Source organism: Nuphar pumila, chromosome 6, assembly GCF_984573655.1.
Source record: "Nuphar pumila chromosome 6, dmNupPumi1.hap1.1, whole genome shotgun sequence".
NCBI classification, from domain to species: domain Eukaryota; kingdom Viridiplantae; phylum Streptophyta; class Magnoliopsida; order Nymphaeales; family Nymphaeaceae; genus Nuphar; species Nuphar pumila.
In genome coordinates this window covers 93210715-93238459 of record NC_143254.1, presented here as the reverse complement: position 1 = coordinate 93238459, position 27745 = coordinate 93210715, and the positions used below count along the sequence as shown (strand labels likewise).

The 27745-nt window shown below is 39.4% G+C and overlaps 2 protein-coding genes across 3 annotated transcripts; both read left to right on the top strand.

Annotated features, from left to right (window-relative positions):
• The first annotated feature begins 715 nt into the window (after positions 1 to 715).
• Positions 716 to 11230, top strand: LOC149835188 (uncharacterized). 2 transcript variants are annotated; one of them, XM_090010443.1, is made up of 17 exons: positions 716 to 1198; positions 2191 to 2541; positions 2641 to 2781; positions 3405 to 3537; positions 4240 to 4353; positions 4496 to 4569; positions 4666 to 4740; positions 6148 to 6240; positions 6364 to 6424; positions 6522 to 6854; positions 8444 to 8570; positions 8663 to 8762; positions 9018 to 9087; positions 9190 to 9342; positions 9591 to 9686; positions 9933 to 10249; positions 10706 to 11230. In XM_090010443.1, the coding sequence occupies exons 1-17, from the start codon at positions 1106 to 1108 to the stop codon at positions 10913 to 10915; spliced, it is 2541 nt and encodes an 846-aa protein (XP_089866569.1). In that variant the 5' UTR covers positions 716 to 1105; the 3' UTR covers positions 10916 to 11230. The 2 variants fall into 2 exon arrangements, with proteins under 2 accessions (XP_089866569.1, XP_089866568.1); XM_090010442.1 differs by having other exon boundaries at positions 953 to 1264.
• A 1976-nt stretch (positions 11231 to 13206) lies between these two features.
• On the top strand, positions 13207 to 27523 carry LOC149835187 (protein TRAUCO-like). The gene is made up of 3 exons (XM_090011754.1): positions 13207 to 14419; positions 26533 to 26821; positions 26936 to 27523. The coding sequence occupies exons 1-2, from the start codon at positions 13303 to 13305 to the stop codon at positions 26817 to 26819; spliced, it is 1404 nt and encodes a 467-aa protein (XP_089867880.1). The 5' UTR covers positions 13207 to 13302; the 3' UTR covers positions 26820 to 26821; positions 26936 to 27523.
• Positions 27524 to 27745: the final 222 nt, after the last annotated feature.

The following is a 27745-nucleotide window of genomic DNA, read 5'->3' as shown; positions in this document are numbered from 1 at the left end:
TTAGTGAATTGTCACCAAGTTGATATGGAACATCACAAGTTTGAAAGACGCAGATGTGTACTTTACCACAAAGCCTAAGCTGGGTGCACCTTGTGATGCACTAAAAATACCTTTTTTTAGACTAATCAACTTTGTGAATTAGGTGGTTCTTTTCCAAAAAAAAAAAAAAAAGGATCTCCCCATTTGACATAGGATGGCTTCCATCTTTATGTCAATCCTAGCCCTCCAGTTGAATTGAAGCATCTGGGTGGATGGCTAAGATCAGTCCACGTCTAGGTAAAAATGTGAATCAGTCCTTTATCATTTATTGGATGATTAGGATTGAATCGCATCATTCTATGTCAAATGATGCGATTCGTGTGGCTTTCGTCTTCATTTATCCAATAAAAAGCCGTTGAAAATAAAAGAGAAAGAAATGGACCAGGTCCCACATGTAGAACCTCCCCTCACCCATTTTTTGATGTGATTGATCTCAAAATGAACGGCATCCCATCACTTGAATGGGCCCCACTCTATTTCTGATGTTATGAAATGCTCACAATGAGCTTACTCACTGTTTGGATGGGTCCAAGGCACCCAAGTTGCCTCTGACTCTCAAAAGAAAAAATATTCCGAGGGTGGTGATGAAGATTGTAGAAGGGAGCAAATAGCAATGGTTATTTTTGTAAAAGCAGAAAAAGTTTGAACTACAAAAAAACCCCACGTTATTAATGATGATGATGACGATGATGCGATGTATCAACAAAAAATCAGGTGAGGAAGATTGAGCGAGCGGTCCAAGCCGTTTCCCCCACTCCTCCTGTTGAAACCTTTTACTGCCCGCCCATCACTGTGACAGTAGGGAGGTGATCTTCCCGGGCGCTAGCGTTTTCCGGCGGGTCGATGTCGCCGGAAAATCGTGGCTAGGTGCTCCGGCTGGAAGTGGTGATGGTGGGTGCGGTCCTTGGGGGAGAAGCGGCGGCGACGGCGAAGGTGGTGAAATGGTGGTGCTGAGTGGGGCCGGGGGATCTCTGCCGGTGGGTGCAGGAGATCGGCGACGGGAACCCGGCTGCGGGCTCGGACGGGGGCGAGTTGAGGCGAGGATGCGGGAGTTCGGAGGATTGTGATGGAGGTGAAGCTCTTCGGCTGCTCAGTGTCGGACCTGTCGGTGGAGAATGGCTGTTTCGGGTCCTGCTTCCTAGTCGGTGCCGTTTTCAACGTAAGATCTGTCCGATTGCCGTCGCAGTTTTCTTCTTGTTTCGGCCCGGTTTTGCACACTTTTGGGGTACTCGAAAAATCGATTTTTCTGATCTTTCTGTATTGTTATATGTGATGGGTGTTTCTGCGTTTAGTTTGTTTTGGGTAGTTTTCTGTGGAGATTGTTGTTTTTTTGGAAAGTTTCCGGTCGAACTCGGTGTGGAGATGGTGCGAAAATTTTGGGTTTATTTTCTTAAAGCCGAGCAAGGTGCAGCTGATTGATAAATGTATGTTTGCGGACTTGTTTTTTATGGGACTTTTCTGTGAATTTTGAGAGTTAGGGTCTGCCTTAGTTAAAATCATGGCTCTTCTGAAATTTTCTGAACTTGGTTTTCTCTTTTTTGTTTAGATCTGTTCCGGCATTTTCTGATACTTCTGTTGTTTCAACTTCAAGTTTTAGTTTCTTGCTTATGATTTCCCGGTTTTTAATCATGAGAGATGCGCTTCCCTACTTTGGGTTCTAGTGTTTGGGTTGTTGTTGCTGCTGCATGGACCGTTCAAGCCATAAATATGTGGGTGGCATCTAGACTTGCTTCAGTGGTCGCTTAGGTCTAATGGGCATTTTGTTAAACCCTCTCAACATCGACAGTTTTGGCCTTTGGTAAATTGATTCTTTCTTTTTGTTTTTCTTTTGTCAATTTAAGAGGACTGTTCCTTTGTGCTGGTTTTAGATTTTTCCAATTGAGGTAGCGTGGCAGTATAGACAGTTGGAGTCATCATAAACAGAAATTGAGGATTTAGGTTTCTCAAGAGCTTTTAGAAATCATATTTGTGTTAATACGTTTGGTTTGCAACTTTGCATACTTTGCTGTCTTGCAAATGGTTATGATCTCATGCAAACTGGGTTTTACTTTGTTGGTGGAATTTTAGAGATCGGTCTCTGTATGTGCTTTACATATTCCAAGTAGTGGGTATTGTTTGAAGTTTTGATTATTTATCTATTGCTTGCTTCAGATTCTATTAGTTTTGATCTACATTGAAGGCGCTAGTTGCAGAATAACAGATGGCTGGACAAACCCTCCAGCTGCAGAATCTGGAGCTCTAAGTAGCCTGTCACATTCTTGCATCCATGATGAGATATTGCATCAGAGGCGTCGCCTTGGACGAAAGGAATATTCTGTTACCCCACAAGTTTACCAAGCTGTTGATTATTCAAAATTTCATAGGAAAGGAAGGACTTTGCTTGAAGCATCTGAAACAGAAGTGCAGGAAGATATATGGCAACCTGTAAGAACATATTTGAATTATGATGCTGTTGGGCACTCACCTGAACGAGATTGCCGTAGTGCTGGGGACATTGTGAAGGTGAGACTGGGATTCAAAATGGTCCATATTGCTGATGTGTCTATTGGTAGATGCTGTTTCAATAACTATTCCATTAATTCTTTGTGTTTGTATTTTCAGCTGGGTGAACCTCCTGTGTCTTTGGTGCCTGGCACACCAGCATGCAGTGCACATGGAGATCCTCCGGTATTCAGCGACTGCTGGTATAATTGTACAGTTGATGATGTAACTGGAGAGGACAAAAAGCGTCGACTGTGCAAGGTGCCATTTCCTGCCAACATCCTTTTCCCTATGCTTTGTTTGTCTTCTTTTAGGTCAATCCCGGTAGAGCTTTGAATCATATCACCTCAAGTTTTCACAGATGAGATGGTACATCTCAAAGTCCCGAACCATGCCAAAGCTTCAAAATCTTCATTCTACAAAACTGTTCAAATATTGGGATATAAACTCCCAGTTTTCTGCTTGGCATTGCCATATTTGCTATGCTTGTTTGACACAATGTATTCCTTTTCACCCCCATCATTTCTGGGTCAAGTTCATGTGTTATATAACAACTGGATGCAGGCAACAAAAATGTAAGTTTTTAAGACTTAAATTGTAGATTGTATCATGTTTTCATCTATTTGTTTTTCTGCTGCTTAAGCTAATAAGGAACACAAAGGGCAATGGGGATAGATTTGTTCAGTTGACCTTTCATCTGAAATTATGTTTCCATGTTTCCGTTTATATCACGATTCTTGTAAAATTTAAACATGATTTTTGAAAAAAAAGAAAAGGGACAATTGCAATTGAAATTAAACTTAAACCTAGCTTATTATGGTGTGAATTTGTTATATGTTGGAGTACCCTATGGGGTTCAATTTTGGCACTATCTGTTTGAGCAGGCATTGGGGCAAACAGCTGATTGGTTCAAACAAGCCTTATCTGTTGAGCCTGTGAAGGGGAACTTGCGTCTTAGTGGGTACTCTGCATGTGGTCAAGATGGTGGAGTGCAGCTTCCACGTGAATATGTTGAAGGTGCTTAAACTATATGTGCTTTCTTGAGTGGCACAGATCTGTTTTACTTGGGACAAAATGGACAACTGATTTGTAGTTCTATTGCACTCATAAATTATGGAGCTTTTTCATTTATTTTCTCAGAGACATGCTTTAATACGTATGTACATACATACATACATACCCACCTACCTACCTAGGGGTGTCAACGGGTCGGGTTTGGTTTGGACCCAGGTGGAACCAGACTTGGACCCGGGTTTTGGGTATGGTATCAGATCCGTACCCGGTTTTAATCGAGTCCACTATAAGAAAAACCATACCCGGACCCGATAAGAACTACATGAACCAGACCCAGACCATACCTGGTAAAACCATATTTTTTATCATTTTTACTTTGAAAATGTGCGGGTCTTAATCGGAACTCGGGTCGGGTCTGGGTCTGGTATAAAATTTCACAAACTATACCCGGGTCCATGTATTAATCAGACCTTTGGGTCCAGACCCAGATTTTAATCGGGTCTTATTATTTATCACCATACCCGGACCCTATAGGGTTTGGTTCGGGTCGGGTCCTGTTGACACCCCTATTACCTACCTACCTACATACATACATCAAGTTTCAGTTTCTGATTTTGTTTGATGAAACATCTTTGTTTAATTATTTAGGTCAGATTAGCTTAAACCATTTATGCATCTGAATTATGCTATTTGTTTTGTGTGCAGAGGGAGTTGCCAATTCTGACTTGGTTCTTCTGGTTACAACACGACCAACAACAGGAAACACACTTGCCTGGGCAGTGGCATGTGAACGTGATCAATGGGGCCGTGCAATAGCTGGTAAAAATGCTTGGGGATACTTGCTATTGACAGTTCTTTTCTGTTATTTTTTTTCTTTTCCTTTATTATATTGTTGATATGTTGAATTTAACTTGTGAAGTATATTGCTGGTTGTTACTTCTCATAGCTCTGTCACATGCAGGCCATGTAAATGTTGCTCCTCGTCACTTGACTGCTGAAGCAGAAACTTTGCTTTCAGCAACTCTGATACATGAGGTTTGTTTGTGTTTGTGTTTGTGTGTGTGTGTGTGCATAAAATGAATGTTATTGTAAATTCTTTCAAGGCTTAATAAGTGAAATTTCATCTTCCAGGTCATGCATGTCTTAGGCTTTGACCCCCATGCTTTTGCACATTTTAGAGATGAGAGGAAAAGAAGGCGCAGCCAGGTGCTTACCATTTTGAATATTTAGCAAGCTATTTCTAACTCCTATTTTTTTGTACTTTATGTTGGTTCCAAGTTTGTGAATCCCAAGTTAACTGCTCGACACCTTCACGTCAGTAATTAATACCATGCTGCTTTTATCACAAGTTATATACTAAGTCTTCAACCTCTTGAGGAAGCATTCTAGAATGTGCTTTGGTAATCACAAAGTCTACTTCCACAGAGGTCATAGCATGATAACTTGTGAAGAACTCCAACTTTCCAATGGTCCAACCTTATTTTGGTTCCAGCGTATAAATTTTTCCTTCATCTATTCTCTGTTTAAATTTGTTGCAAGCCTGGTCATGTTTAAACTATTCAGTTCAGTACTCCCTGGTCTTAACTATAAATACCTCAGATCCTTAGTTTTATTCTATTTTTGCGTTCTGCCATTGACTGTCTGGAAACCTGCTTCCACCGCTGCTGCTGCACTTCCTGTAATATACTTGTTTACTTATTTTGCATCCACCATGGCTGTTGTTCTTCTTCTTCACATCAAAAAATTTGCCCTATAGCTGAGAACCCTTTTTTGTCTAGCCAGATACTCACTTTGGCAGATCAAATGAGAATAACATTTCTCGACCAAACCCCATTATTGGCTTCTTAACTTTATTCCTATCATATGCAATTTTTGTTTCAGGTGAACTCCACAATGTCTTCATGCTTCCACACCACCTCCAAATCTCCAGCTGGAACAGTAGCTCTTCAATGATATTTAAATCCTGGGTCAAAATCTCTTTTACCTATTGCTGTCGGTAATCTATTATTGACAACTTCCTCCCAACTTGTTTCACTGTAATAGAATAGGATATTCCAGATTCATATCCTCTTCAAATAATTCATGGATTCCTGAATTATGGTCAACAGGCAGTACGAGCTGCAAGATACATTGGTCAAATTTTCATGATTACCTTATCTGACGCGAATCTTTTACCTGTAACTATTCAATATAATTATGAAAAATCGATTGCATCATATCCTTTCTGTGGGCAAATCCACTTTGAATTTGATAAATGCATTGCTTATGAATTATGTGTTTGTGCATATGTCTGATAGATTTACCTGTTGTTGATTGGCGTTTAGAAACAGATATTAGAAAGAAACAATTGCTTAATTGTAGTATTGATTTCGGAATCTGTATATTTTGTGGTAATCGCATGTAGTGTTACCCTTAAACTATTGTTTGTCATGGGATTTTATCTGTTACTGTCTTTTTCTCCAATTGCAGTCTATTAGTATTGACTTTCACTGGAATCCTATTTCCCTGCAAGTTTATATTACATTACTTGGGGTCAAAAGTCATAGTTTATTCAAAAGTGCATTTTCTTTGTCCACATAGAATATGATTGCTTTGAAGCATTTCAATATACAGGTTATAACACAAGTGATGGATGAAAAGCTTGGGCGGATGGTAACCCGTGTTGTTCTTCCACGTGTCATAATGCATTCTAGATACCATTATGGGGTAAGTTGAGCTCTTTTACATTGGGGACTGTCTTGTTATATTAGTTCTTTACTTGGATGTGTTTTGAATTTTTTATCTTTACCTTGTTTATATTAATAAAGGTCAAAAATTTGTTATGCACAGGCATTCTCTGAGAATTTTACTGGATTGGAATTGGAAGATGGGGGAGGAAGCGGAACATCAGGTATCTTCCATTGTCTGTAATATCATTGTGAAAATGTTCTGTAATTTTTGTCTTTCGTAATCATTTCTCAGAACTGGTATATGGGACTTACTTTCAGGGTCTCACTGGGAAAAGAGGCTTTTGATGAATGAGATCATGACCGGGTCTGTAGATACAAGATCAGTTGTTTCTAAGATGACACTTGCTTTATTGGAAGATAGTGGGTGGTACCAGGCAAATTACAGTATGGCTGATCGTCTTGATTGGGGTCACAATCAAGGAACTGAATTTCTCACCTCTCCTTGCAGTCAATGGAAAGGGGCTTATCAGTGTAACGCTACTCAGGTGTCTGGCTGTACTTATAATAGGGAGGCAGAGGGTTATTGCCCCATTGTTAGCTATAGCGGGGACTTGCCTGTCTGGGCTCGCTATTTCCCCCAGCCTAACAAAGGTAGATTACTTTATTGCAACAACTATCTAGACCCAAAAAAGCTTGTTTTTGTGGCTGTATTTCCTTCTTTAACTTCAATGTTACTTGCTTTCTTGCATAAGATTGAATTATATATCATCTCACATTATTCTACATGGTTTAAAATTGTGTTTATCTTCATCATGAAAAAGAAACAAGAAAAAAAGAACTCTTGTTTGACGTGCAGCCTGAAAATTATGCTGGCTAGTTGCTTTCAGCAATGTTAGACTGGTTTATATTTGCAAGTTAGGAGTTTGGGCTCCTGGAGATTTTTCTGGAATGAAAAAGGCTCCTTAATATGTTACTTGAGTATTTAATCATGACATGGAGCGCATAAAGAGTTTCCAGAAGACAAAAATTAACCAGATTTCCAAACTGTTGAGCAGACCTAGGTCATAGCAGGCACCCAACTTTTGGATGTTGTTCATCAGTTTGTGATCTACATGCTAAGCTTTTGGAAATATTTAAAAAACATAGTGAGTTGTTAAATGTGTTGGAATTATGGATCAATTGTATTTCAGATAGACTGCTGATATCAGCTTATAAGTAATTGTGTCGAATGTTACTACTAGGATCTATGGGTTTGCCTGACCTTCTTTTAGCCTTGTGTTTGGGAATCTATTTATATTTTTGCAAGATGTGTTATAACTTATAAGGGCAAAATGCAATTCAAGTATTTACTTAAATACGTACCTTTTAAAAAAATTGTTGAACATTGAGAGGAGCTAGGCAAATAGGATTTCTCAGCATTAGAGATTGCTGCAGATTTTGGGTTAACATTTCATGACCTATGTAATGTGGGTACTTCCAGAAGGGTGCTGTACCCGTGTATGGCATGGTTCAAGGTGTTGTACAGGTTAGACCGCTTCTAGATCTGACCTGATCCAAACCCAACCACTATCTGTTATTTGGGATCATTTGCACCTTTATCAAGATGCATAAAGGCTTGTTGTCATCCGTTCTTGTATGGTGTTTGATGCGCACACACACACACACACACGCACACACACACACACACACACACACACACACACACACACACACACACACACACACACACACACACACACACATATATATATATATATATATGTACATGTTATTTGATGTTCTGAATGATTTTGTAATGTCACACATATTCATGGATAACCAGAAAAGTTAAATAGTTTAGAAGTGCAGAATGGATCCCAAGAAGTTCTGCTGAGATTTGGTTGATTTGTTCTACATTTGTTAGCCTCTAAGCACCTTCATTCCTTACTGGTTTTAAACACAAAAACTAGAAAGTCTAGTCTAGTGTACACTTGCTGTCATGTTGGAATTATTTCTTTTTTTTTTATATGGAGTCACACTTATATTCATGCATGATCTTGATCATTGTTCTTATATTGCAGTAGATTTCACAAGTGCAAATTGGTGGCAGTTTTACCAGGATTTGCTTAAACCAGTTCACGCCTTTTTTGTTTGACCTCTAAGAGTCCCTTTTATGTGTGTATGTGCATGTTAATAAATGGTTATTTATGCTTTAGAATTGTTCCGTGTATTAAGGGATTCTGTCTATTTGACTGGTGCAGGTGGTCAGTCATCATTGGCCGACTACTGCACATATTTTGTAGCTTACTCTGATGGATCATGTACAGACACAAATGGTGCACGAGCACCTGACAGGATGTTGGGTGAAGTGCGGGGGGCTGACTCTAGGTTTGTAATGTTTGAGCAATCTCTTTAATGGACAGGATAGAAATATTTTATCATCTTAGATTTACAAATGTTGGTGATTCTTTCCCTTTCAGATGCATGTCATCATCTTTGGTGCGTGTTGGGTTTGTTCGAGGCTCCATTACCCAAGGGAATGGTTGTTATCAGAATCGATGCACAAAAGATTCTCTTGAGGTGATTTACTTTTTTGTCATATTGTCAATAAATCAGAATATATATTTCTGATTTTAGATCTTTTGAAATGAATATGTTTATGTTTCTGACGTTTGCCCTTCAGTATGTTTCTGATTTTTACCCTTGACTATCAATGGTACCTGAGCTGTAGTCGAGCTGATCTGTAATGGAAGCAACTGTTGGTTGGGCCAATCCACAAATGACGAGTCTTACATGGAGTTCCAAACTCTTGATATTGATTCATTGTTATTGTAGGTTGCTGTTGATGGGATCTGGAAAGCATGCCCAGAAGCTGGTGGGCCAATTCATTTCCCTGGATTTAGTGGTAAGAAAATTGTTCATGTTGGTGTATGTTGACTATTTCATCATCTTTCAATTTTCTCAGAAGGTGTTTATGGTAGTTGATGCTGGTGCCTTGGTAATGCAGGTGAACTGATCTGTCCTGCTTTTCATGAATTATGTAACAATGTGCCATTGGCCATTCTCGGCCAGTGCCCCAGATCATGTTCTTTCAATGGAGACTGTATTGATGGGAAATGCCATTGCTTTCTTGGGTTTCACGGTGATGACTGCAGTAAAAGTAAGTCCATGAAATGTACAAGCTTTTCTACAGTTTTTGTCAGAAATATCGGAATATGGGAATACTTTTGATTCTTTGAGGTTTTGTCCAATTCCATAAAATAATCAGTTATGAAAAATCCTTGAACTTCAGTACGTGATGGCTATCATCCTTGTAATTGTTTCTCTGTCAGTACCTTCTGTTGACAAGCACGTGCCACCTTTGGGTGTCTGCTTTTAGATTTAACGGCCAAGTTCATCTCTGTACAGGGACTTGTCCAAACAACTGCAGTGGTCAGGGCAAGTGCAACTCCCATGGTATCTGTGAGTGCAAAAAGGGGCATACTGGTGTTGATTGCTCAACTGGTAGTTTGTCCTCATTCTCTTAAATAAGAACCCTACTCTTGTTACATGGAATATTGTACCGTTTGTTGTCCAGCATTCATATCCTTGGTGGATGGTTCTCAGTACAAGAGAGCAAGATTATCACCACTCTATGTTGTGCTAATCCATCAATGGAAATGAAGGGAAAGAAAACTGTGCATCAGGGTTTTCTTGCTGCAGGTTCTCTCAAGGCATGTTTCCAATCTGCTTATTATGTTCAATATGCAGCTGTTTGTAATGAGCAGTGCAGCTTGCACGGTGGTGTCTGTGATAATGGAGTGTGTGAGTTCCGTTGCTCTGATTATGCTGGTTACACCTGCCAGAACAGTTCTACGCTACTTCCTTGCCTTTCAGTGTGTGGGGACGTCCTTGCTCGAGATGCTGTTGGTCAACACTGTGTTCCTAGTGAATCAAGTATCTTGCAACAGTTAGAAGCAGCAGTGGTTATCCCAAATTACAACAGATTGTTCCCCAGTGGTCGCACATTGTTTAGCATACTCGATGATGGGTACTGTGCTTCTGCAGCAAAGCGCCTAGCCTGTTGGGTGAGTGACACCTTTCAGAAACAATGGGACATACACAATTGGTCTTAAAACAGAAGAAATGTATTAGTTTTAGTTAACTTGATTCTTCTCTTAATTGACCTGACAAACATGAGATTAGAACTCCTCTTGGTTAACGAGCAAGAGCTCTGTTTAGCATCACATTCACCCTATCATAGGTTTTTCCGTATCCTTCTTTTGGAGTTAAGATGGTTGTACTATTTCCTTCAACCATGTTTTCATAAAATATGTTGGTAAGCAAATTTATTTTTCATTAATTGGTTGGCTTGGTCTTTATACGTCATGTTCATGAGTACCATCGAACATTGCATAAACTGCTTGTTTCTTATGAGTTTGTTATGTTTGGATCTTAAGATATGAGCTACTTTTGCAACTACTTCAGATGTCTGAGCATGTATCATGATTTATTGACTCTAAACAAAGCCTGATTTCTTGTAGATTTCGATCCAAAAGTGTGATAAAGATGGAGACAATCGCCTCCGTGTATGTCACTCGGCTTGCCGGTCCTACAATGCCGCATGTGGTGCCTGCCTCGATTGCTCAGACCAGACCTTGTTCAGCAGTGAGGAGGAAGGTGAAGGGCAATGCACTGGGTTTGGAGAGATGGGACCCTGGTGGCTTCGGCGATTCAAACGCTTTTATTCGTGACATCCTCCCAGTGACACCATGTGTGTGCACACCTTGCAAGTGTCTGTAAATTATATTTGTAGCTTTTTGTTCTTTGTAGTTATAGTTGCAATCTGTGGATATTCTAACCAATCCTTCAAAGAAATGAGGATTGCTTCTCTAATTTGATTTGACCTTTTTAAGAACAGTCCAAATTGAGGAAAAGTTTTGTCAAGAGTTAAGGCTGGCCCAGGCCATTAAGAATCTGGCTGGAGCCATTGCGTATCCAGTATTGAACTTTGAAGTTTCATGTATCAATTATATAATTGAAGCAGTGAAATTTCTTTTTCCCTTTCTTTTCATTTTAGCCAAACAGGCAATGCAATTGCACAATTAAACAAGTCTTTACATTTTAGGAAAATCTTAAAATCCAATCCCTATATTTATGGATGGCTTAAAAATTAAACAAGAGTCTCCTGTCAGCATCTTTTCACGTAACAGCAATCTGTTGGCATAGAATAGAATGTCGGAATGTTGCAAGGATCAGAAAATAAGGAAAATAAGGAAAATGGAGTTCTTTACAAAAAGACTTGTTTTAAGAGATTTTGGATATGTTTGGTTTTCTGATGAATCTATGATTTGAAATATAGAGTCGAGAATTTAAAGCATGAAATGATGTTTACATTTTCACTAATCTTCTAAAATAATCGAAGTTTCAGATATTATTTTCCTATGGAGGCACTAAGTCATTGCCTAAACTTGCAAGTAAACCTTATTTTCGGAACTGAATCATAGTAGCTTCTTCTCACTGTTTGTTCCGCCTTGCTGCCTATTTCATTCACAACTATCTTCCAACAGCAGAACAGAGATCAAACTTTTTTCCAGTTTTTTGAAGAATCCTACATGAGCTGAATATTTATTTTGTAATTACTTATAGGTACAAATGACAAGAGTTGATATTTACTTGAACTGTAAAAAAGAAGAGTTGATATTACTTGATTCATGCTGAACTCAGCTAGCTTTTTGCCTACTTAATCTTGTCTTCTACTTCACTTGCTTCAAGTATCTGTGCTGCAGTAAATTTTTTTTTTTATAAACAAGCTAGGGGATAGGCCCCTTCCCTTTCATTTAAGTATGCGAAAGACGCCGGTCTGTCTGACCATGTGAGCGATTGACCAACTGAGAGCTCTCAATCAAGTAAGGGTTCTGGCAAGAGAACTTACAGCTACAGATCTTCGACTTGAGGCATGGGTAATTGTCAGGAGGGTGATCTCTGCTCTGCAACTGCCATTAACCAGGATATCCAGCTGCGCCTATGTGAAAAGATGTGAATGGGAAGCTTTAGATGATATAGAGATTGAAGGATTCTCTCAAGGACAGATGTTTCCTACCAAAGTAAATCAGAGCTTAGATGAAACATGCCAACTAGCATATAATGGCCATCAGATAATCCAGCCCCATAGGCAACCTTACAATGTGGTTACAAGGTGTCCAGGGGGTCGAAAAGAGCCTATTGGTGACCCAAGAACTTAGTGCCTGGCGTTCTTCATCCGCCCATTTTAACATCGTACCTCTCAGCCTTAACAAACATCCTAACCAAAGTGGTGGTATCTCCAGTTAGCAACCAAAAAAAGAGGAGGTGCAGTCAGGACCTAAACACCTGATAAGCGCTGATCCATGTTTTACACTGATTGGAACGTTTCAAGCCACCACCAAGCAGAATGAGTTTTGATCCAGTCGGACAGTGGGATTGATATGAGCTCAGCAACCATGGGATGAGCCATGACCCATGAGGCGTGGTTAGGTGTTGAGGCCCAGTATTTTACAAAGTACTCGAGCCACACAAAACGCAGAAAAACTCCATGGCATGCAGTGATTTTCTGCAAAGCTGGAAGATAGGCGGGCAACCTACCTCCCTGCCGGAAGTAGAAAGTCCAAAAGCGTATGATCCGCTTTTTCATTATCCCTTTTATCGCGCCTTAACCTTGCCTGTCATCACTTCCACCAGCATATTCCATCCCAGCAGACGAGACAATCGATCTTCTCCCTTTAACCACTAGGGATCTCCCCGTGTAGAAAATTGCTAACGCGTGCAGTGATTTTCTGAGTAAAATACAAACACAGAAAATTGCCACACATGCAGCGGTTTTCTGTGTAAATTTCACTACTGTTGCTACATTGGAAAAACATGAACCACTAGCGATTTCGCGAAATCATAAAATACTGATAATAGGGTTGTTCATGGACACGAGTGTGCAAAATGCGCGCCATATTATCTCGCTCCCAGTGCTTGAATTTATTTAACGTTATAATAACCCTCTAAAATTGTGGAAAACTCTCTCTCTCTCTCTCTCTCTCTCTCTCTCTGGGATACGAATGTGAGAGTCCGGCGACGGAAATCACCGGATCGATCGTCTCGTACTCGAATCATGGCAGAGATTTGCGACAATGGCAGCAATACCGATCAATCCCACCCTGACCACCATGTAGGAAACGTCGAGCAAGGGAGCGAAAACCCCGCAGAAACCCTCGAGCCACCGAACCCCATCGATGGTACCACCGATGTCAATCCCAACGAGGGATTCGTCCCATTAGATCCTCCCCTGCGTCAAAAGATCAAGACCCAGATCACCTTCTGCTCTGAAGATGACGAGGAAGAGGAGGAATTCGAAAACGGCGACGAAGAAGACGACGAGGAAGAGGATATCGTGACGAATCCCCCCGCAATCGAGAATGAGGAGAAAACCCAACTTCAGCTTTCGCAGGACAATGAGGAAGAGCGGTTGAAAACGAAGCAGGAGGCGGTGGAGCAAGAGACCCCCAAGCCGGAGGAGGAAGAAGACGATGAGGACGAGGAGGAGGAAGGCGGGAGCAAGGGAAAGAGAAGCACCCAGAAGAGGAAAACCTTATCGTCGTTCGGGCCGGGCGGTGCCGAATCGTCGGCACCCAAGAAGCCGAAGAAGAAATACAACAATGTGTGGACGAAATCGGGGTCGAGGAAATGGTGCAGGAGGCACAAAGCCAACGGGAATCCATCGGAGGAGACGGTTTCGATCACTCCGGTGCAGCGGCTCCCTGACGATGCTCGCGACATGAAGATCTGCCTCTCGAAGGTCTACAAGGCAGAGAAGGTCGAACTGAGTGAGGACAGATTGAGTGCAGGGAGTTGCAAGGGTTACAGGATGGTGAGGGCAACCAGGGGAGTGGTGGAAGGTGCATGGTACTTCGAAATTAAGGTTGTGAAGTTGGGGCCTACTGGGCATACAAGGTTGGGGTGGACTACAGAGAAGGGGGATTTGCAGGCCCCTGTTGGCTATGATGGGAATAGTTATGGGTACAGAGATATTGATGGCAGCAAGATTCACAAGGCTGTGAGGGAGAAGTTTGGTGATGGGGGTTATGTGGGGGGTGATGTTATTGGTTGCTATATCAATCTGCCTGAAGGTTCCCTCTACGCGCCGAAGCCACCGCGGTTCGTTTGGCATAAGGGCCAGAGGTACGTCTATGCGCCGGAGAAGAACGAGGATCCGCCGAAGGTTATACCTGGTAATGTGTTTCATTGCAGAAACTTGTTTCATATTGTGTTTTCTCGATTGGATCGGAATGACATTTGATGGTCGGAAATTGTAGTTGTATATACTATATATGCTACTGTTGCTCTTGTGTGTTTGCCTGTTCTCTTATGTAACTCGGCAAGTTTGTGCCCGTTTGTTTATTTAGAATTTGCAGTTATTTCTCGCAATTTTGTTGCTATCTATTGGTGTTTTTTCAAAGCTTGAAGCTCGTTAGTTGGTGAATTGAGGTGTTGTGCTGGTTATCTTATTCTCTTTAACATCTGCTTGACCTATCCTTCTGGTCAACGGTGAAATATTACCAGTTTTTGTATCTTTTGATCACTTTGTTTTGGCTTTGTTCATATTAAAAACAAAAAAACTATAAGTTCAAACTGGTATAAGTTTTTTATAGGGCAAAGAATAATAATTTTGAAGAAGACATGCCAAGAAATTCACTGGGTAAGGAAGACGCGGAATCTTGAAGTGAGCATGAGGGTGGGAAAAAATTATGTGCATCTATATGAAGATAAAATGGTTCTCTGAACCCCTGATTATTGTTAACCTATAATTAAGATAACGGCAGTTTAACGGTGGGACAATTTGCTTAATGTTATCAAAAGTTCGGTGGTTGTTTGAAAGCTATCTTTATGCTTGGATAACACAGGCTTGCATGTGCACATGCGCGCACACACACACACACACATGGCAGAAAACTAGTACCCGATGGGAGATTGAGGGTTATGTAGAATCTGTCTGAAGCCCTTTCTTTTCTTTGAGTTGTAACTTTAGGTTTCCCCAACTTCTGACTGCCTGTCTAGTTTCTCCTGCCGTGTATCAGCAAGCTTTTTATTCTTGATGTTAGCAATTTTGTCCTCTTAAATGACCCAAAACTTCTCTATAATCAGAAATCTCCTATATCTAAAACCTATTAAAGCTGAAGTGGGTCCATCAGTATAAATTTGACTTGATTTATGTAGTCTGAAATGACATAAGGATATTTGTGCTTATAACATCGTTAATCTTTCTCGAGTTCTTTTGGATGCTTATAATATCTTTGTTAATGCCCAATAAGATAGCGGCATGAGATAATCTAATTCATTGTATGCCATAATTTTAAGGTAAAATAAGAGACAAAAAAATTTAGGTTCTCTTGATAATTATGATTAATTGCACTTCCCTCTTTTTTACAAGTTCTTTGCTTTGTAGTTTCATCTTTCCCGCACAAATGGATAACTTCCTTACTTACCCTTATTTATGATTTCTGTTACTATTTCTAGCTCTATGTTTGTCACACTTCTTTTTCTGTAGGAAATTAAGTTTCTGCCTTCCTCCTCCATGCAACTCTCCCTGTATCAAGTTATGCAACAATAATGATAACAATTATGAGTTGACATTATATTATCAATATTTTATACTTTCTACCCTTTTTTAATGTTAGATAACTTAGATTTGTATTGGATTTCTTTTTCTTTTTGGGGATTTCTGTATTATTTTTTACTGCATTCCTTTTCAAGCTTGTCCACTTTGGCTGGCTGTTTGACTAGTTGTATTTAGTAGCTAAATTCATTCCCAAGGTTTCCAGATTAGCAGGCGGAAGCAAGAAACAATATGAAAAGCAGAAGCGGGGTTTTTAAAATTTATAGAAAGTGAGAAACAAGAAATCAATTTCAAAGCGAAATGAGAATCGAAAAGGAAGTGATATGGGAATTGAATGAGAAGCGAAATGGGAATCGAATGGCAAGTAAATAAAAACCAAAATAAAAATGACATTCTTAAATTTCATTATTTTTAAGTGTAAGAATTTAATTTTTGCCAAAATTCTAAAAGTGAGGGTTACCAATTTAGAGAAAGCACACGGGAAGTGAGTGGCAAACGTGAAAAGCAGCACATGGAAAACATGAAAGAAAGCATAAAGAAAACGTTTATGAAGCATATAGGAAAGCATGGACGAAGCGTGTGGGAAGCATAGGAGAAGCATGGAAAATTCGAGATTCCCATCAAGTTTCGAAGCAAGCTTCTAGAAAGCGCACTTCTCATCACCTATCTAAGAAGTTCCCAAGAACTCTGATTCTTTCTCCACCTAATCCAAAATATCAACCTTCAAAGCAATATCTCAATATGAGTTCTAACAATAGGCCATTAGATTATAAATTACCTTTTTCATATAACTCATGTAGATTATTTGGGACGGTTTTCTTGACGACTTATGGAATCAAGTTTTTTTTTTTTGAGGAGGTATCTAGTAATTCCTTTAAGGATTCAATTAGTCAATTTTCTTGGATCATTATCTCGATTAGAAGACTAGTGAGAGAGACGATCAATGAAGCGGTATGTGCTAAAATTTCTAAGAATTAATTGGCTAGATATCTTCAAGAGAATTGAAAATTTTCACCAAAGAAGGAATTGGCAAATATTTCTTGACCTCACGGATGGAAAGGTATTCAAACCCCCAGTATTCCTATCACTACGATTTTCATTTTTTCAAGACCGGCCCTTTAAACCACTCTGACATCCATCCCTTCGCGCTCACCCTATCTATAGGAAGTGTGTGTTGGCAGGCAGGGCTGGCTTATCTATGTAATTCGCTACGTTTGCTTTTGCCTATTGACGAACTATATTGTCTGCCTCTATTGGTAGCGACATTTTTCCTATTGTACGTTGGGGTACTTGATCAGAAGACTAGTGAGAGATACGATCAATGAAGTGGTATATGTAAATTTTTCTCTCGGTTCCTGTATTGAGAAAGAGAAGAGAAATAGAGAGGGAGAGAAAAGGGAGAGAGCGACTTCGGCTGTCACGATTTCTATTTGAAATCGTGACCTAAACTTAGGTATTTAAGTTACATTAAGGTATGGGTCCGGGTCTGGTGTATCCAGACCCGATAAATGAAAAACAAAAAATTACATTACATGTTACATAGAAAAGGTACATGGATCAGATCCATGGATTGGATCCATGGATCGGATCCTATGCACCTTTTTCACCCCCCCTCAAGTTGATCATGGTTTTGGACCATGAACAACTTGCTTTTAAGCATCCAAAAGCGATCCTTGGTTAACCCTTTTGTAAATATGTCTACAACCTGTCTTTCAGTACTGACAAACTCAGGTTCAATCTCTTTTTCTTCAACCTTCTGTCTCACAAAGTATTGGTCGATCTCAATGTGTTTGGCACGACTGTGATGTACTGGATTGAATGACATACTGATAGCACTTTGATTGTCGCAGAACAAGGCAGTGTGGGAGATCTTTTCTCCTACTTCAGTTAGAAGATGCCTGATCCATGTGACTTCGGCAGTGGCAGCAGCCATGGATCTATATTCAGCCTCAGTGCTTGATCTAGCGATAGCTTTTTGTTTTCTACTGCTCCAAGAGACTAAATTTCTTCCAATGAAGGCATAATATCCTGATGTAGATCTTCTTTCGTCGGGATCTCCTGCCCAATCTGCATCACAATCTACAACAATTTCGTGCTCGTTTTGGCCATGGGACTGTGGTAAATATATCAATCCATCCCCAATAGTCCCTTTCAGATATCTAAGGATCCTCTTGACCGCTTCCATATGTCCAGTACGTGGCGCATGCATAAATTGAGACACTTGATTGACTGAATAAACAATATCAAGTCTAGTGAGTGTGAGGTATTGTAACATTCCTATTATGCTGCGATACCTGGTGGGGTCATCACACAGATCTCCATCATGAGCGCTAAGTTTTTGATGAAGTACACTCGGAGTTCCTAGAGGTTTGCAGTCTTTCATGTTTGTCTTGCTGAGAACATCTACGGTGTACTTGTGTTGAGTGAGTGTCAATCCATGAGCCTGGTTGTCAACTTCTACACCAAGGAAATAGCGTAGAACTCCAAGGTCTTTCATTTTGAACCTTTGACCTAATAAGTCTTTTATTTCTTGAATGTGGTCCGCAGAGTTTCCTGTGATGATAATATCATCGACATAAATTAATAATAGAGTGGTCACAGACTGGCTTTTAAAAATAAATAATGAGTGGTCCAGCATGGAACGTGAAAATCCATGTTTCTGAATTTCAGATGAGAAGCTATCAAATCAAGAGCGAGAGGCTTGCTTCAAGCCGTAGATGGCTCTTTTTAACCTGCATACATGGGTTTTACAATTTTGTTCTTGATATCCAGGGGGTTGTTCCATGTATACCTCCTCCTTCAAATCCCCATGTAAGAATGCATTCTTTACATCAAGCTGGCTCAACTTCCATCCATGTTCAACAGCCAGGGAAATGATAATTCGAATCGTTCCCATTCTTACAACCGGACTAAAAGTCTCATCATAATCTTGCCCTGCTTCTTGAGTGAATCCTTTTGCTACAAGCCTTGCTTTATATCGTTCAATAGTTCCATCTGGCTTGTACTTGATTTTGTAGACCCATTTGCATCCGACAACATTTTGTCGGGTGGTCTGGGAACAACTTCCCATGTTCCACATTCATGCAAGGCTTGCATTTCATCATTCATGGCTTCTACCCATTTCATAGAAGTTGCTGCCTGATAATACATGATGGGCTCTTCATCCTTATTAATGGCAGTTAAAAACAATTGAAGGTCCAAGGAGAAGTTGTTATAGCTAACCCACCTGTCAATAGGATGCCGTATGCGGTTTGATTTTCTGACTGCGAGGGTATGAGAAGGAGTAGGATTGGCGGCTGAGACCTGATCTAAAAGACTTGATGTTGTCGGTCTCTGTCTGGAATAGACAATGCCTTTGTATCTGCCCGGTACTTCCTCTGCATTCTGTGACCCCGACGTCCCAGTGTTCTCAAAAACCTCTTCTTCTTGTCGCACGCAATCTGAGGAACATGTTTTATTGGAGCCAGCAAAAAGTTCTGAGCTTAGCCAAGGATGGTAAACTTCAGTTGGCATACTCGTTGTGTTAGCTCCGTGATCAAAATTTTGTTCATCAAAGACAACATTTCTTGAGGTTCTGATACGTTTGTTGTTGGGATCATAACACCTATACCCTTTGTAGTCATCTGCATATCCTACAAATCTGCACTTTTGGGCTTTGTCTTGAAACTTGTTTCTCAGGGACTGATCGATATGCACATAGCAAACACATCCAAAAACACGCAGATCATAATAACTGGGATAAGTTCCAAAAAGACAGTGATAAGGAGACTTATTTTCCAGAATAACCATAGGCAGTCTGTTTATCACATGCACAACAGAATGGAAGGCTTCTGTCCATAAGTTGATGGGAAGATTGCTGTCATGAAGCATACTCATGGCACTTTCAACGATATGCCTGTGTTTTCGTTCAGCAATTCCATTTTGTTGAGGGGTGTGAGGACATGACACCCTTCTTCCTATTCCATTACTTTGAAGAAAAGAGATAAAATCACGGGATGAGAATTCCCCACCTCCATCACATTGGAAAAATTGAATGGACTCAGAAAATTGATTTTTGACAAGTGAAAGAAAATTTTGAAACAAAGAGAAGACTTCCGACTTATTTTTTATGAAATATATCCAAGTGTATTGAGTATAGCTATCAACAAAGATTAGATAGTATTTGCTCCCAGATCCAGAAACAACTGGGGCTGGTCCCCATACATCAGAACAGATGATCTCAAAAGGTTTTGAAGCTCTCTTATTAATGGAATGAAAAGGCAATACATGACTCTTGCAGGAAAGACAACTGAAACATTTGTGACTGTTCTCATCCCTATTTAGACTTTCTTTTGGAATGAGATTATTAGATACAAGTTTCTCAATGAAATGACCCCCACAATGTCCTAATCGACTATGCCATAAGAATGGCTTATTACATTCAGAAATACTAAAAACATTAGTAGAAGAAGATGAACACGACTCTAATGAAGGCTCTGAATTCAGGTGGGCAGGGCGGACAACATGACAAGGAGCTTCTTCAAAGACATACATATTGCCTCGTCTCTTTCCTTCAGCGAATGTTTCCCTCGTGCGAAGGTCCTTGACCTGCACAGAGAAGGGAGTGAATTCAACTGAAACATTATTATCATCAATAAGTTTGGAGACAGAGACAATATTTTTCTTAATGTCAGGAGCATGAAGAACGTCAGAAAGAGTAAGAGTGGAATGTGACATGGGAATGACAGTTTTTCCAACATGAGAAACAGGATGGTGGGACCCATCTCCAGTGACAATCTTACTTTTTCCAAAATAAGGAATGGGATTAGAAATCTTACCTGCATCACCTGTTACATGAGTCGCTGCCCCTGAGTCGACAAACCAGGTGCCTTCATCGCTCTGCTTCAATTTCAACTCTGACAAGGCAGATATCAACAAATCTTTAATCTCTCCACTGCTTGAGAACTTCCTCTTGTTTTCTGTCTGTGGACCATTTCCTTTATTCTCTGGATTATGCCAACAATTTGCCTTGATATGCCCCTTTTTATTACAAAGGAAGCAGGTAGGAATGGATCTTGGCCCCTGCGCATGAGCTAACATATTTGGAGTGGGAAGTAAACCACGCCCTCTGTGTCCACTTCACCCTTGTCCTCCTCGTCCGCGTCCTCTACCATAAGACACCCCTGTGGCAAAAACTTCTTGAGAATTTGTGTGAACGTGAGATTCCTCAGAGAACCCTTTCAGAGTCATCTCATACTGAATTAATTTTGCTCGCAACTCATCAAAGGTAGGTAGAGCAGGAAGACATAATAAGGAAGTGACGATCATGTTGTAGTCGGATCCCAATCCACTCAGAGTCTCTTGTACCATATCGTTGTCATTCACCGTGCATCCTATAACTGCAAGTTGATCTGTGATAGTCTTCATCTTGTTCAGATATTCCATGATGGTCATGGAATCTTTTCTCAACATCTGGAATTCCCTCTTGAGAAAAACCATTCTCGCTTGCGAAACTTGTGAATATGTTTGAACCAATTTTTCCCAAAGTTGCAGAGCAGTACAATTGTCGGGGATGGCAACAAGGACCTCTTGGGACAAGGTGGAAGTGATGTAAGCAACCACTGATTGATCTTTCCTTTCCCAGTTGAGGTACTCAACATTCTTGACACACACAATTGAACTTACTCCTTTGTCGTCTTTTTCTTCTCTCGTAACAAATTCGAGTGGGACGGGAGTGGTTCCATCAAGGTGACCTAAGAGACCTTGACTCCTTATAAAAGGAATAATTTGCCTCTTCCAAATCAAGAAGTTTGAGGTAGTTAACTTTTCAGAAACGAGTTGAGTGAGAAAACTTGAGGAAAGGTTGGATGAAGAGGAATGAAGATCCATGAAAAGGGTTTTAACAAGAAGGAGAACCGCCTTTTTTTTTGAGTTTTTCAGTATTGACAGATTGCTCAATCTGCAGTCAGAGTGGTTTGCTGATGGCTTTTTTTTTTTTTTTCGGCTGTAGTAACTCAAGGATAGACCGATCAGAAACTGTCAGAAGAAAGCACTGAGTTTTCAATGTGAATCCCACTTGTAACAGTCAAAACAAGAATGATACGAAAAAAAATTTAAGGCAAAGGAATGAAACAGATTTTCTGTCCCACAGCAGGCTGAACAACAAAAATTTTGTTGGATCCTGCGTGAACAGATTAGGGATTCACGTGAGATGTGAATCCACTAAATGAAGTAATCGCAGAAATGAAGTACACGTGAAATTAGGGATTCACGTGTGATTCACTGCGTGAAAAAAATTGGGAAAACGAAAAAGGGGAAAACGAGAGGTTGATATTGAAACCGTGATAAAAAAATTAAGATTCACGTGAGATGTGAAACGATTAGGGATTCACTGCGTGAAAAAATGAGGAAACAGAAAGGATAAAAAAAAACCAAGATTCACGTGAGATGTGAACTGATTAGGGATTCACGTGAATCCTGTGTGACGTGAACAGATTAGGGATTCACGTGGAATGTGAATCCACTAAAAGAAGAGATTGTGGAAATGAAATCCACGTGATATTAGAGATTCACAGCAAGAAAAAGGTGGGAAAACAGAAAGAGAAAGGAGAAGTGGAGATTGGAATCGTGGTAAAAGAAAAAACTGAAGGAGATGAAGAAAAGAGTAGGCGAAACCTCAAACCTTATTTTCGGCACCTTCGGAATCCACTTCCACCCTTAGTTGGATCTTGGCTTTGATACCATGTAAATTTTTCTCTCGGTTCCTGTATTGAGAAAGAGAAGAGAAATAGAGAGGGAGAGAAAAGGGAGAGAGCGACTTCGGCTGTCACGATTTCTATCTGAAATCGTGACCTAAACTTAGGTATTTAAGTTACATTAAGGTATGGGTCCGGGTCTGGTGTATCCAGACCCGATAAATGAAAAACAAAAAATTACATTACATGTTACATAGAAAAGGTACATGGATCGGATCCATGGATCGGATCCTATGCACCTTTTTCAGTATAGGCTAAATTTTCTAAAAATAATTGGCTAGGTATCTTCAAGAGAATTGAAATTTTTTACCAAAGAAGGAATTGACAAATATTTCTTCGTTGTGAAGGAAATCTAAAACAAGGGACAAAAAATTGATGGATGGAAAATTGTTTCCATGTTTTTCCATGCCTACTAATTTACTCATTTCAAACAACCAAAAGTGACTTTGGGAATCCTTGATTCCCAAAAGCCACAATGAACTTCCTTTTTCTTTGATGCTTTTGATGCCCATTTCTCAAACATACTTTAAAGTTGAGATCGTTCATGTTCATAGTAGCCACACCCATCCTCCGCAATTTCTTGAGGGTTACCCTTCTCTGTAAATCATGATTGATTGGGAAAAAAATCGGTCAACTTTGGCATGCAAGCTCTTCGCTGTAATGCAATTAATCAGTGAGTCATAAATCATGATTAATTGGCAAAGTCATGATTTATTATTAATAACTATAAACAGATAAATTATATGTATAGAAAGACTTATCTAAATATGCTTTTAAACTTGATAGCATGTTAATATTCTTACTAAAAGAAATAAAATCAATCTATAGAACGTATGACAGCAAAAATTCTGAAATTAATGAAATTTAAAGCAAATTATGGTTGACTTAATTCTAAAAAAGTGATTAGTTTTACTTTATTACTAAACATATCAAATAAGCAATCACTTATAGAAAGTTGAGTATATAAAATATTTTCAGTTTTTGAATAGTTAATAACTTAATATTGTCCCATTTTACTGATGGATTTTAGGTAATTCTGGTTTTGTTATTATGCTATTTTTATCTTTACATGACGACGAATAAATTCTCTCTCCCCACCTCCACAATCCTCTCTCTCTCTCTCTCACACACACAAACATATGTTAATGCTCATTTAAAATATAAGTTCCCCCCTTCCTATGTCACTCTCTCTCTCTGCACTCGTTGATGCTCATTTAAAGTGTATAAGCTCTCTCTCTCTCTCTCTCGACATATATATATATATATATATATATCATAGTCACCTGTATCATTAAAGGTAATTTCTTGGCGAGGGTATATCTCAGAGAGATTTTCAAAAGTTGATAAATCTCGGGAATATCTCAGGAGTTTAAAAAAATGAAAAATATAAATAACAACAAAAAACCTAAGAAAATAACAAGTTTTGTATTATTTTTCTTTCAAAAATATAAAAAAACATGTTTTAAAGGTTTTAAAACATAAAAGAAACAAAACAATAGGAAATGCAAACTTAAATTAAAAAAAACTCATAAAATATCGCGATATTTTGAAATTTTCACGATATATCCCCGATATTATCAGCAACCTTGAAATTGCCAATGATATCGCGATATTTTCAAAATATCGGTGACTATGATATATATATATCTACCAACCCCAGTTGAACTAGCCCATTTATTGTGGAATGGCAATGTATCTCCCCTAAACTGCAATCAGCGAATTGGCAGTCCAGCGATTTACAAAGAAAACTGGGGCTACCCAATCTTTTAATAGGAAAACTGCGATCTGTCGTTGATTTGGCCATTGATCACGGGTCCACTGTTCATATCATGATTTTAAGAATTAAATATGAAAGTTTTTCCATTAGCTGTCAAGGATCCTTCTAAGATCTTAACATCTCTTTTATCATGAATTTAAGTTTTCTGCTATACCATCAAACTGCACTGAGCTCTAACCCATCAGATTAAAACTCAATTAGGAAATCTGAAAATCGAAAAACTATTGTAAACCAGTACATGAGCTAATTAGGAAACCTGAAAATCTTTGGTTTGAGAACAAGGAAAAGATCACATTAGTGAAAGGAAGATTGGCAAGTAACCTCTTCTCATTATCTTGTTGTATTTGATTTTACTGGCACCATTTGCAGCCACTACTGACTTTAGTACAATTGATCTGATTTTTCATTTTCTTATAGGCGATATCCTAAATCATAAAACTCCTAGGAGGAATACTCAGGTAACTAAACTGGTTTCTTGGCATGCCTCTTTGAACAAATCTGTCTTGGGCCACATATTGTGTCTTGGTAGTATAGTTAATTTTTTATTGGTAAGTCATCACACATTGTGTCAGGCTTCTCCTATAGTATCTTCTCCATCTTATCTCTCCACTTTCCCGAATCCATCTACTCGAGCATAGCACCAAGGCTGACTAGGTCTCATGATAGATTGATTTTGTGAAAAAACGGAAATTCCTTTATATTTGTCATGGTTTTCATGAACTGTCCTCAAATATTCAGATTGAGGATATATTTGTGTACACTGGAGTGGACTATGCCCTCCAAGGAGGGAATAAGGCTGAATGCATAGTAACTTATAATATGGTGGGTCACAAAATGGCAGAATTCACGCCTACTCTGACCTTCTGGGAACATGTGAGAAGTTAGGTATCACATTTATAGGTAGAACCATTTTAGTATAGTCAGCAAATGTTATCAATACAGTATTTAGCACCTTTAGTTTTCAAGCACATACCCAAGAAATTTTGTATCCATTATGGTGTAATGTTGTTGATGAATGTCGTTAATTTCCTAATAAAAAATTTAGTGTCTTTTTGGCATGCTAGTTGGCTCCATATTTGTGGAATCTATTCAGATACCATCTCCATGTTTTGTCGGATTGGTTAGTGATGCTACTTTCAGATTGCTTGTTGCATTATCATGAACATTTTCCTGTCTAATGCGTCACATGGCTATGGTTGATACTTGGTCTGAGGTACAGTCCAGAGAAACAATCCATGTCTGATTTGAGGGGCAAAAGTTGCACAAGGATAACAAAGCCAAATTGTTTTTTTCGGAGTTTTCTGCAATTTTTTTCTGATGGATTTTATTAATGCTGATTTGTTTGTTATTATACTCGAACTTTTTTTCCTTAATTTGCCATTGTATGTTTTTTTATGTTTTGGATGTTCCTACTAGCTTATAGAACTGCTGATTGAAACCTTAATCACAGATTTTCCTCAACTCTTTTTAAAAAAAATTGTGTGGTCCCCTTTGCATCAATTAACATTTGTTGTAGTAATGAGATTCCTTTTCTTTCTGTTTTATAAAAAAATCAATTCTTCATCATGTGCAGATGTTTCAAATTATCTGATGGTTTATTCACTCCCACCATTTAGACAAGTGGGAGGCATGCAGCTCGAGCTTGATCAAGCTCCCACATTCAGGCTCATAAGCCACCAAACTCAATCTTGAACTTTGAGGTTGTTTAGAGAGAGAGATCCTTGTGCTCAGATTCTAGCATTCTCTCAAGCAACCTCAAAAGTTCAGAATTGAGTTTATGTGGGAGCTTGAGCAAGCTCGAGCTGCATGCCTCCCAGTTGCCTAATTGCCTTGTTTACCGGCTTTAGTGTCATAGTCTGCCCTAATTGCTAGTGGTGTGACCATAGGTTCTGATTGTGTTGCTTCTCACATGAATGTCTGGTAATAAGTCGTATATATGCAATTATGCATCAATAACAACACAATTTCACTCTCTAGGGGAGCATCAGTTTAGTTCGTCAATGTAAATTGCAGTCCATGCTAGATAAGTTATCGCATGGGGCATGGTCTACATTGTGCTGAGAATGTACAATGAATAAGGTGCGGCTCTTATAAGATAATTCTGGCTAGCAAATTATGTTCATCTTTTTCGATGATTTTTTTTATAGACATCATCTTTGTCTTATATTAGCACATGATTTTCACTTGCATTCTGGCACTTGGAACTGATTTGTGCAGGCAGCCAAATATCTTTCTTCCGAAATGGCATATGTCAAGGTGTTGCATTTACTGATTTGAATGGCGGAAGGTACTACCCTGCAGCCTCAATGTATACTCTTCCAAACCAGCCCAACTGTGTGGTGCGCTTCAACTTTGGTCCTGATTTCGATTGTTTTCCTCAAGATTTTGAGGGCCGTCCAGTTCCATTGCCCATGATTGATGCTCCTTACCATGGGTTTGACAGCGGAGTAACGGAGAATGGAGATCATCCTCCTGAAAATGGTCAATCGGATAAGAAAACCTGAATGTAAGCCACGCTCCCCAGAAGCAGAAACTTTTTTGTCAATCAATACATGCTTGAAAGCAATTTTGTTAGTGGTAAAGCTTATTGATTATGGTATTCGCCCTTGTTGCTTTATAGGTTGATGCGGGACCTCTTAGCCTTGCACCTCTATTATTCAAGGTCACCTTCAAGTGTATGTTTGTCAAGAGTATAACAAGGAAAGATAAGGTGTCAATTTTGATAAGTCAAATCCCAATGGAGCTGGAGTCAGGGATCAAACATTGAACCGGGCTGACGCTAGGAATCCTACCAGGCTTGTATCTTGATTGATATTGGGAACCAAGATTGGGGTTTGCTGTGGTAATCTGGTGGGAGTAGCCGTTGCCTCTATAAGGACACCCTAAGGATATAGTTGGACGTGGCTGCCATGCTCAAGCAGGGCTGAGTCCCAAGTCTGCCAAAATCCTGACGTGTCTGCTGGAGTCTATTGGGCATAAGCAAGTAGGAATTTACTTTGAATTGAACCAAAACCTTAGTCTCATGGAAAGTTGCATATTTCATGTTTATCTTGATGGATAGTTTGTTACATATTCCATGACTATCATTGATACATTTTGGAGTGAAGGCCAAAGCGATGTGCTCGCTGTCTGTAAAGGTTTATCAGCACTTTTCTGAGTTGCACCATCTTCATTAAATTATCAAAGTAGCCGGTGTCTTGTTGAACAAGGAAACAGTTCACTGGTTTCTTGTTTTGTTAGTTTCATGTTATGACTATAGTTTATTAAGTTGGTGTGGAGTTGGAGGCCCTTTCCATGTATTTAAGAATTTGATAACTGCGTGAAGTATCGAACCCACAAAAATTGAAGACCTTGAGTTTAAATTGGTAGCTGTGAGTTGGGATGGCTGTTGAAGATTTGTGTTTAAATTTGGTCAAAGCACTATGATGGT